The 11,648-nt window shown below is 41.1% G+C and overlaps 1 protein-coding gene across 1 annotated transcript in view; it reads right to left on the bottom strand.

The window, feature by feature from the left end:
• Positions 1 to 797: 797 nt before the first annotated feature.
• Positions 798 to 11,648, bottom strand: part of NLK (nemo like kinase) — a 146,173-nt gene continuing 135,322 nt past the window's right edge. The window contains exons 9-12 of the mRNA XM_080679303.1: positions 9,113 to 9,311; positions 8,120 to 8,213; positions 2,487 to 2,613; positions 798 to 1,001 (exon numbers count right to left, since the gene is read on the bottom strand). Coding sequence (XP_080535429.1) covers positions 2,559 to 2,613; positions 8,120 to 8,213; positions 9,113 to 9,311 — 348 coding nt within the window. The 3' untranslated portion in view covers positions 798 to 1,001; positions 2,487 to 2,558. The remainder of the gene's footprint in view (positions 1,002 to 2,486; positions 2,614 to 8,119; positions 8,214 to 9,112; positions 9,312 to 11,648) is intronic.

Raw genomic sequence — 11,648 nt, 5'->3', positions numbered from 1 at the left:
GGTGCACAAAATTCGGGAATGGGTAGGGTTCCTAGGCCTGGCCGGTGATCAGGGCCGATCGGGGCCTTCCCGCTGCTAGCCGGGGCTTCCCTTCCCTCTGCGCCGCCCCGATGGTCAGCACATGTCATGGTGAGCGATCGAACTCCCCGAGGGGACAATTTGCATATTAAGCTTTTATATATATATAGATACTGGAGTTTGATTTCACATGAAAATAGGGTTCCTTGTTTAGAAAAAAAAGTTTGAAAACAACTAGATTAGACTCTTAAGGTTTGGAAAGACTTTCAAGTTGTATATATATATATATTTATTTATTTTTAAAGTATATTTTTATTGATTTCAGAGAGGATGGGAGGGGGATAGAGAGATAGAAACATAAATGATGAGAGAGAATCATTGATCGGCTGCCTCCTGCACACCCCACACTGGGGATTGAGCCCATAACCTGGGCATGTGCCCTGATCGGGTATCGAACCGTGACCTCAAAGTATTATAGATGCAATTCATAATGCTTTGAAATGAGTCATTGTGCAAGGTTGATGCTCAAACACTGAGCCACATAGGCCAGGCTCAAGTTGTATATATTTAAATCACAATGTCTTTGATATTGGTTAAATTTTCAATATGGTTTTGGCAAGCTAATGCTTCTGGGAAGGTTTTTAAAAAGCACATCTAATTTCCTCAAAGATCTAAGTGGAAATATAAGTAGGAAATGTCTCAAAACTTTTGCAAATGCAATAAGTAAACTGTACTGAAGAGAAAACAAAAAAGAGGAACTGAAATAAACAGATGACACATTTTTTTCAAATGTCACATTTAATGTTTTCACCACTGTACTTCAAATCTACATTGTACAAAGTGACCAATAAGTGTGCCACGGTAATTGACCAACCTCTGAGATTGTACCTTTCACACCAGTGTCTTCTTGGGCTCTTTTGATACTAAACACGTTTCTCATTCAAGTGAATTGAAATGCTTCAGTTGGGTTGATTCTCAGGAGCCTCATAAAAAAAAGAAACAAAGATATTGCACCATCTTTGTTTAGTAATTCAATGTTTGTTTCTTTCACAGCAAATAATTACTTCATTGAAGTTAAAACTTCCAAACATAACTTATTAATAGTCTTCAAATTCAGCTCAGATCACTCAAGATGAAAATACTCTGCTAAATACAGATAACTTACAATAACTTTAACAGTTAATTGTCCATAACACACACCAAGGTTTTTTCCTAGACCAATTTTAAGACGATCCATTAATATTCCTTGTACAGGTGAAAAACGATCTTCAGTTTTCTTCTCTTTTTATTTTTAATATAAAAGTTGGAAGGGACATTCAAGTTTCAAGTCTCCACATTGAACTTAAAAAAAAAAAATAGTCATCATCAGCATGTGGAGGTAAACAAGCCAAGTTGTATAACTCCAGGAGGTAGAGGCCTTCAATTTGTATTCATATATACATATGCACAGAAGAATTCAGTGTTCCAACAGAAAAAAGAATTTGTCAAAAAGTAATAAGTTATTTACTACTGTGACATTTCAAGACTCCCACAGCTTTGCCTAAGGACACAAACACATTTGACATAATTCCCTATGTGCCTTTTTTTTTTTTTGTGGCTTTAAATTTCTTTAAATTTGTTTTTGTCTTTTATTTTTATTTTATTTTTATTGTCCAGTGCAGGAAAAGTCTCACAAAATTTCACAGACCTAAAATGTGCAAGCTAGTTCTCTCTCTATACAGCAATGTTGGGATTCTTTTGAAATTAGCCCAGAAATGAATTATTTACACACATGAAAGATGCATGCTTGGGGGTTCTTTTATGTAAGAAAGAGCAGAAAAACTTCTAATAAAAATAGATTAAATATATATATATATATTTATACTGGGTAAGGAAAACAGAAGTTTAGTCTCTCCTAGTCACAAACTCATTCTTTCTACCCACAACATTGGATTTTAGACAGCACACATCACCGTCACGGCTCTAATGAGAAGCTAATGATAGGGCTTGATCATTAGGTGGCATGCCCCACCCCCCTCCCCCCAGTTGTGGCCACGATCAGCTCACGTGGCTCCATGATTGGTCGCAGGCAAGGTTTCTAGATTTTTTCATTTTAGAAAACCCATAATTTTCAGGAATGGCTCAAATATCAAAATGTATGACTGTCCTGTGTGTGTGTGTGTGTGTGTGTGTGAACAATCCCACTTCATAAAAAAAAAAAAAAAAAAGGAAAACAAAACAAAACAAAAACACAAAACCCCAAACTTCCAAATTTGGTTCAGTTCTCTTTTGTTCTGAGGTGAGCCATAACAGCTGCACTAAATTCATAAAACATGTGCAACTCTGGGTAAAATATTTTTCTTCTAAAAGCACAACCACTTTACAAGATTAAAAGTCTAGTAACATTTCTAAATATTATTCATATCATACAAGTAGTGGTTGTTAATTTAAAACTTCATTAGTAAAATTACAGTACAAGCATGATTAACCTCCAGAATTGCAAATCCCAGACTCCAGTGGAAAGCTACATTACATCTTCAGTAGTACATTATCTTCCACCGTCACTCCCACACCAGAGGAGATGGGGGCATCTCAGATGGCTGGGCAACAGTGGAACTAGAAAAAAAAAGGAGACATGGTGAAAACACTTGTAGCACCACAAAGGGCAAAGGGCAATTCACTGTTGCCTGTTTTCTTCTCTGCCTTAAAAAAAACACACCTGTAAAGTCCAATTGTGGATTTTGATTGGTTTCTTTTAACTTCTCTAAATTGCACCTGTTCCAAATTGTTTGCTTAAGGATCTGTATGTTTAGTGAGGCAATATGGTACAGTGGCTAATACATGGCCTTGGAAAATGTCATTTACTAGTTGTGTGACACAGAACAGATTCCTTCATCTTTCCTCTTGGAGAGGTATAATGTGATTGTTTTTGTAGTTGTTGTTGTTAATCCTCACCCAAGGATTTTTCCCCCATGGATTGAGAGAGAGAGTGGAAGGGAGGGGGAAGAGACACACAGAGAGAAACATCGTGTGAGAGAGACACATCAATTGGTTGCCTCCTGCATGCACCCCAACCAGAGCCAGGGATTGAGCCTGCAACCAAGGTATACACCTTGATCGGAATCAAACCCAGGACCCTTCAGTGTGTGGGCCAAAGCTCTATCCATTGAGCCAAACCAGCTAGGGCAGGGATAATGCTATTGTGATGAATAAATGAGATAATGTATGTAAAGTGCTTTCCACAGTGCCTACTTCATAATATAAAGTAAATGGTAGTTATCTGTATATATTAAAGGCTAATATGCAAAGTGTCCCCTCGGGAGTTCAACCGGGAGTTCGATCACTCACTATGACGTGTTCTGACCACCAGGGGGTGGCGCAGAATGAAGGAAAGCCCTGGCTGGCAGCCAGAAGGCCCTGAATGGCCCTGATTGCCAGCCAGGCCTAGGGACCCTACCCATGCATGAATTTCGTGCACCAGGCCTCTACTTATAAATAATAATGCTTATAATTAATTAGAAAAATAACCTTAAACAGTGCAGAATTATCCATTTGAAAGTAGCCTCTCAAGGGGAGAAACCAAGATGGCGGCATAGGTAAACACCTAAACTGCTGCCTCACACAACAATTTCAAAACTACAACTAAAAGACAAAATGGACATCATCCAGAACCACAGGAATGCTGGCTGAGTGGAAATTCTACAACTAGAAGGAAAGAGAAAAGCACACTGAGACTCAGAGGAGCTGCAGAAGGCAGAGGTTCCGAGGCGCGCGCGTGAAGAGGGCTGGCAACAGAGTACGTGGCTGGCTTTCTCAACTGGGAGGGAGACAAAAGCTCCCGATGGCTCTGAACTCCAGTTTCGGGCAAGACTCTGGGGACCCAGACTCATTTGGGGAGAAACTGGACTGTCAGGAAAGAGAAAAGCACACTGAGACTCAGAGGAACTGCAGAAGGCAGAGGTACCGAGGCGAGCGTGCACGCGGAGAGGGCTGGCAACTGAGTATGCGGCTGGCTTTCTCAATCGGGAGGGAGACAAAAGCTCCCAACGGCTCTGAACTCCAGTTCCTGGTGAGACTCTGGGGAGAGAAACTGGACTGTCTGGCAGCAGGCGAAACTCGAGGGTGGCTTTCTCTCAGAGGTGCTTGCAGCGGTTACCGCGGGACACTGAGACTCAGGAGCCTCTTAGGGCAGGGCTGACGGGAAGCCATTGCTGTCTGCTCTGCTCTGAGACTCCGCCCCATCCAAGCTGAGCACAGAGGCTTTTGCAATTTTGCAAGTCTTGTCTCATAAGGCTGTCTCCAGCACAGAAGTTCTCCCAGCATAGACACAGCTGATCCTCACAGCCAACTGGCCTGGAGGTCAATTCCTCTCAGTGATACCAACAACAATCAAGGCTTAACTACAAGGCTGTGCACATAGCCCACAAAGGGGTGCACCAAGAGTGTCCACCTCAGGTAACTGGGGAGGCTGAGCCACTGGGCCCTATAGGACACCTAGCACACAAAGCCACTCTATCAGCTCAGGGAAGCAGCCAAAATGTGGAGACAAAGAAACAGATCATAAATGAAAGAAATGGAGGAAAGCAAAGGACTGGATATAGAGTTCAAAACCACGGTTATAAGGTTTTTCAAGAATTTTCTAGAAAAGGCCGATAAATTTAGCGAGACCCTCGAGGATATAAAAAAGGACCAACTAGAAATTAAGCATACACTGACTGAAATAAAAAATAATATACAGAGATCCAACAGCAGACTAGAGGATTGCAAGAATCAAGTCAAAGATTTGAAATAAAAGAAGTAAAAAACACCCAACCAGAAAAGCAAAAAGAATCCAAAAATATGAAGATAGTGTAAGGAGCCTCTGGGACAACTTCAAGCGTACCAACATCAGAATTATGGACGTGCCAGAAGAAGAGAGAGAGCAAGATACTGAAAACCTATTTGAAGAAATAATGAAAGAAAACTTCCCCTACCTGGTGAAAGAAATAGACTTACAAGTCCAGGAAGCACACAGAACCCCAAACAAAAGGAATCCAAAGAGGACCACACCAAGACACATCATAATTAAAATGCCAAGAGCAAAAGACAAAGAGAATATTAAAAGCAGCAAGAGAAAAACAGTTACCTACAAGGGAGCACCCATACGATTGTCAGCTGATTTCTCAACAGAAACTATGCAGGCCAGACGGGAGTGGCAAGAAATATTCAAAGTGATGAATAGCAAGAACCTACAACCAAGATTACTCTACCCAGCAAAGCTATCATTCAGAATTGAAAGTCAGATAAAGAGTTTCACAGATAAGAAAAAGCTAAAGGAGTTCATCACTGCCAATCTAGTATTATATAAAATGCTGAAAGGTATTCTTTAAGAAGAGGAAGAAGAAGAAAAAGGTAAAGATAAAAATTATGAACAACAAATACATAATCTATCAGCAAGTGAATCTAAAAATCAAGTGAATAAAAAATCTGATGAACAGAATAAACTGGTGAATATAATAGAATCAGGGGCATAGAAAGGGAGTGGACTGACAATTCTTGGGGGGAAAGAAGTGTGGGTGGTGCGGGAAGAGACTGGACAAAAATCGTACACCTATGGATGAGGACAGTGGGGGAGGGTAAGGGCAGAGGGTCAGGGTGGGAACCAGATGGAGGGGAGCTATGGGGGAAAAAAGAGGAACAATTATAATAATCTGAACAATAAAGATTTATTTAAAAAAAACATAAATAGTAAAAAAAAAAAAAGTAGCCTCTCAAAATATAGTGACTTTGCCCTAACTGGTTTGGCTCAGTGGATAGAGCGTCGGTCTGCGGACTGAAAGGTCCCAGGTTCGATTCCGGTCAAGGGCATGTACCTTGGTTGTGGGCACATCCCCAGTAGGAGGTGTGCAGGAGGCAGCTGATCGATGTTTCTCTCTCATCGATGTTTCTAACTCTCTATCCCTCTCTCTTCCTCTCTGTAAAAAATCAATAAAATATATTTTAAAAAAAGATACAGGGACTTTAAGTGGGAACCTGTTTTTGTTTTGTTTTGTTGTTAATCCTCACGTGAGTATTAACATTGATTTTTAGTGAGTGGAAGGGAGGGGAAGAAACACAGAGAGAGAAACATCGATGAGAGAGAGAGACACATTGATTGTTGCCTCTGGGACACACCCTGACCTGAATGGAGCCTGAAACTGAGGCACATGCCCTTAACCAGAATCAAACCCGTGACCCTTCAGTCCATGGGCCGACGCTCTAACCACTAAGCAACCGGATAGGGCTTTTTTCTTTTGTTAATCCTCGCCTGAGGATATTTTTTCCCATTGATTTTTGGAGAGAGTGAAAAGGAGGGGGAGAGTCAGAGAGAGAAACATGGAAGTGAGAGAGACACATCCACTGAAGTGGGGACCTATTTTGAATGAGCCTCATAAGCTTTATCAAGTATTAACTGAGTAGTAATGGATAACCATTTAGCATTTGTTATCTATTGATCTGTTTTATCAGTTATTTCATATGTCAGTCTAATGTTTCCAACTAGATTATAAACATAATCTAGGGATTGTGTGAAACCACTTTGCTTCTCTGGGGCCCAGAATAATGAATAACTTGCACCTGGAAAGGTACTGGGTCACTGACTCTTGGTGGGGGGGAAAACTAAAACAAAGTAATTTTAAACAACAGAGAAGTAAAAATGCAACTTAATTCTTTCTTTCTAACAACATATACATGGAATAATTCTAAACAAAAAAATCTTGACTTTGGTTCAATAAATTAAACCAACTTCAATACCATGTTAAGACCAATTAAAACAGAAATGAGTGGAAGGGAAAGAGAATCAGAGAGAAGAGGGAAAAATAAGAGGGAGAAAGGCAGGTGGGGAAGAAAAGAGATAGAGTGTGGCCTCTCAGATCCAAACCCCCACCCTTCTGTGTGCTGCTTTGTGATACGGGAGCCAGATGCTGTTCACATTTCTCCTTTGCCACCCGCTTGATGCTAACCTTTGTCGACAGAGGGCGCTGGAGGGGCACCGCACGGCCATGGCATTAGGAAGCAGCTGCCCTTCCTGGTTCTGGTGTGCCCTTTTATTTGGTTTTATTTATGTATTTTTTTTAACATGAAAGGCCCAGCTTTGGTCTACCTGAACATTCCAGCAAGTTGCTCTGCAACCCAACAGGCCTCTCTGATGGATGAGTTCTGCCCCCACGTTTGGAAAGTTTCTTCACTACCCTCATGGGTGTGTCTCTGTGGCAGCCATATCACCTCCAAATCTTTTTTTTTTTTTTTTTAAATATATTTTATTGATTTTTTACAGAGCGGAAGGGAGAGGGATAGAGAGTTAGAAACATCGATGAGAGAGAAACATCGATCAGCTGCCTCCTGCACACCTCCCACTGGGGATGTGCCCGAAACCAAGGTACATGCCTTTGACTGGAATCGAACCTGGGACCCTTCAGTCCGCAGGCTGACGCTCTATCCACTGAGCCAAACCAGTCAGGGCACCTCCAAATCTTATTAGCCTTGGGAGAAGGGACCTCCCCTAAGGTCTTAATTTCTTCCTTGTTCACTCTTTCCCTGGTTAATGCTTCTTGTTAATTTTATGGGGTGTGGTTTATTTCTCATGACTGGGCCTTGATTGGTACAAGCAGTCAGGGAAAGAGAGACTGAGAAGGCAAGGACAAAGAGAATGAGGCTTATAGGTTCCAAAGCAGGTTTCTAGCTCTTGAACCAACAAGCCTGCTGGACACACCCTCAGTCCATCTATAAAAATAAATGTTCTTGCTGCTCTTATTCCGAAGGTGCTGGGGATAGCAGTGGGAACCCCGGTGACTATGTCCAACTCCAGGACAGTGGCCACCGCACTGTCACTGTAGGAGATCCCCATGTATATGACCAGGCAGCACAATGGTCATTTGGGGGAAAAACTACCAAAGCAACCACAGTGAATTGGCATCAGTGTGAAAACTAATGCTAACATTTTAATATGCTTTTGACTAAAGCCAAAGTTCATAACAGAAACTTTCTGTTGGGCCTTTTATCTATGTTATTGAATCAAAACAAAAACAGAAATATGCTGAATAACAAAAATCACAATGGCCTCTTAATACTAATAAGGAAGTTAGAATTACATCCACATAGTTACCTAATAAAGCTCTTAAAAGCAGCAGACTGAGGGTTGATGCAGAGAGGCACTCTGTTTCCTTTCTGCTGTTCCAGAATGAACTGGTGAATAATTTCTGTGGAGAAAACAAACACACAAGGCATGCCAATTTGCAGGTCTGGGAGCGGCGGGTTCTCAGCTAACGCTAGCCAGCGACAGAACAGCATTTCCTGCTGGTTTAGTTAAATCAGACACACGTCATCTGTCAGGCAGACTCCAGCAGAACTTCCCTGAAACCAAATGACAGGCGCTGCTAAACACAGGCAAACCCCGCAAAGCGCCTTCCTCAGGGTGGAAATCCCATCTGTGGGAGGAGTAAAATGGTCTATAAATTTGAGAGTTGACTCCACAGGGTTTGGCAATATGAGTGAACTCTTCTAAATTGCTGGTAATTGCCACCTTATTGAAAATCACTTATAATACCTTGATGGTTAGGTATAGTTTTGGGCTGGTTTCTTTGGGAACTACTCTCTCCTCTAAAATGCCCTACAGCAGACACTCAAATCATTCAGAATTTTGGATGTCATAAACCCCGACCCCATCCCAACAGGAGGTGGTGTCAGGAAATATTACGAGTCGACTAGCAGAAATTTCCTTCTCTTGTCATCATCCATAGAATGATCCCTCAGTGGATGTTTATCTTTTTTAAAACTTTGCATGTTATACATCCAAGATGCTCCATTCAATTAATTACACTCAATGAATACATATTAAATATATTGAGTCACACTCATCAAGTAAGTTAGCTTTGAAAACAAGAACAAAATATTTATTCCTCTGCCTGTTCTTCCCCTGGATTAGTACTAAGTGAGCGTTTTTATCACACACATAGCTTTCATGGTACATGCCCTGAATGAAGCGCTGTACACGAGGCTGTAAAACAAACCTATGAGATCTCAGCTCTTCAGGGCCACGTAATGAAAAATGTTACTAGTGATCCTCTTTGCCAGGCCGAAGAGCAAAAAAGATACTCACCTTTAACCTGTCGAACAGAACTGAGGTTCTTCTCAAAAGTGTCATCAAATTTGGGGTTGGTGACAGGCTCAAAGTCACTGGTATAAACTCTTCCAGTAGAGGTGGAAAAGCAACATTTACACATACACGTGTGATATCGCAGTCGCCCTTCATCTAGGTAGGGGTGGGCTAAGGCATCCTTAGCGGATATTCTTTTGGACTGAAATCAAATTTAGAGACCAGCACATTAACACTACAGATAAACAGGACTGTCCACACAGGATCTTTCTCAAGGCACAGTAACTGCTTATACTTTATGGTACATCCTGTGTAAAGAGGGATAACTGAAGTCAGAGTGGATAATGCAGCAGTCGAGGGAGTATGAGTGACTTTCTGCTAAGATCCCAAAGAATTCCTACCTCAAAATAAATGTATGCAGTGCCCCAAATTACAAATATCATGACATTTAAATATGTAATGCTTTGGAGGGGAGAAGTTTAAACTTTATTTTTATTTTTTTATAAATTTTTATTGATTTCAGAGGGGAAGGGAGAGGGAGAGATAGAAACATAAATGATGAGTGAGAATCATCGATCAGCTGCCTCTTGCACGCCCTACACTAGGGACCGAGCCTGCAACCCTGGAATGTGCCCTTGACCGGAATCGAACCTGGGACCCTTTAGTCTGCAGGCTGACACTCTATCCACTGAGCCAAACCAGCTAGGGTAGAAGTTTACATTTTAAAGTAGCAGACATATTTTCTAAACATGTCTCAGCATCTAGAAGAGATGTGATCATGGTGGCAGTTTTACAAAGCTGCTTGAAACTTTAATTCTCTTAGAATGCCAAATCAACCTAGGATGTCTGAAGCTGCTGGAGTTAGGCAGCAGGTAACAGCCTGAATGCCATGTTTTACTATCCAGCTGACTCTGAATATCAGCAGCCTGTTGTTTCCTGACACTTCAGATCAGAATACGTAATATACTAATTTTTTTTTAAATATAGTTTATTGATATTTCACAGAGAGGAAGGGAGAGGGATAGAGAGCTAGAAACATCGATGAGAGAGAAACATCGATCAGCTGCCTCCTGCACACCTCCTACTGAGGATGTGCCCGCAACCAAGGTACATGCCCTTGACCGGAATCGAACCCGGGACCTTTCAGTCCGCAGGCCGACGCTCTATCCACCGAGCCAAACCGGTTTCGGCGTAATATACTAATTTCAGGTTGATAAACCATACACTTTTAAACTCATTTCTCCATTATAAAATAAAGTCTTTCCTTTGAGCTCAGTGGACATATAAGTACTACTGAGTGAGAGAAAGTGAATTTTAAAGGATTTAAGGACAGGCTCAGGAGCAGAGAATAGAATAAAAACTGACACTCTGCCCTACTTGCAAGATGATCAGATCAAGCACTTCACATAACATGACTAAAAAAAAAAAGAAAAAAAAAAGAAAAAAAAGAAAAAGAAAACCATTTTACAGTCCAACCAAACAACAACAAAAAACCATAAAAAACAAACAAACAAAAAAACCCAGATCATCCTGACTGGTTCTGGTCCCCCTAATAAAGAAATGTTAACTATTTCCCATAAACCCAGATTCCCCAAAAACATTTTAATCTCTGATTTTTTTGCTGTGCTGATGCTAAAAGGCATGTCATGCCCTTCCAGGATACAACAATCGCAAATGAAAGTTGCTGTCTCTCCACCACGAGCAGACAAATGTAGAGACTTGACAACCTTGGTTTTGGCTTTGCTCCTGTTTTGTACTTGGTGACCCAGCTGAATGGATTCACTGGTACTTTTAGCAAGTAAACTTTTTCTTTTTTGCTAAATAAATCCAACTATTCCTGGAGGTTGCACTGGAATAAAGGTCTACTGTATAGCCAGCTGGTATGGCCCAGTAGTTGAGCATTGACCTATGAACCAGAATGTTGCTGGTTAGATTCCCAGTCAGAGTACATGCCCGGGTTTCAGGCTTGATCCCCAGTGTGGAGCGTGCAGGAGGCAGCCGATCAATGATTCTCTCTCATCATTGATGTTTCTCTCTCTCTCTCTCTCCCTGCCTCTCCAAAAGCAATAAAAATATATTAAAAAAAAGAAAAAAAAAAAAAAAAAGAAAGTACTGTCAGAATCAAAAGAAACTAGCTGGCCAACAATGCACCTTTCCCGAGACAGGGCCCTTCAACCCGTGTCTCTGGCCAGTCTCACATATGGATTGAGCTCTTTGGCTTTTGCTCACTAAATCTGGTTGCTGGCTGAGTCTATTTCTATTTCTGATTGAAATGAGTGATTATGTCCACACTGGTGACAGCTATGATTGAATCTGGGTTTTAATTTTACCATCTGACTATATTAAGTCATTTCTGTCAGGTGGCAGATGTCAGAAATTGGGTTCCTATGAGCTGCCACCAGTAGCTAAAGTCTGGCTTCCCTATTGGTCTTTGTTTTTTTAAAAAATAGGTTTTTATTGATTTTAGAGAGAGAAGAAGGGAGAGGGAGAGAAACATCGATGTGAGAGAGAAACATTGATAGATTGCTTTCTGTACATG

The sequence above is a fragment of the Plecotus auritus genome (genome assembly GCF_963455305.1).
Source record: "Plecotus auritus genome assembly, chromosome: 7".
NCBI classification, from domain to species: domain Eukaryota; kingdom Metazoa; phylum Chordata; class Mammalia; order Chiroptera; family Vespertilionidae; genus Plecotus; species Plecotus auritus.
This window is presented reverse-complemented; position numbering and strand designations above follow the sequence as displayed.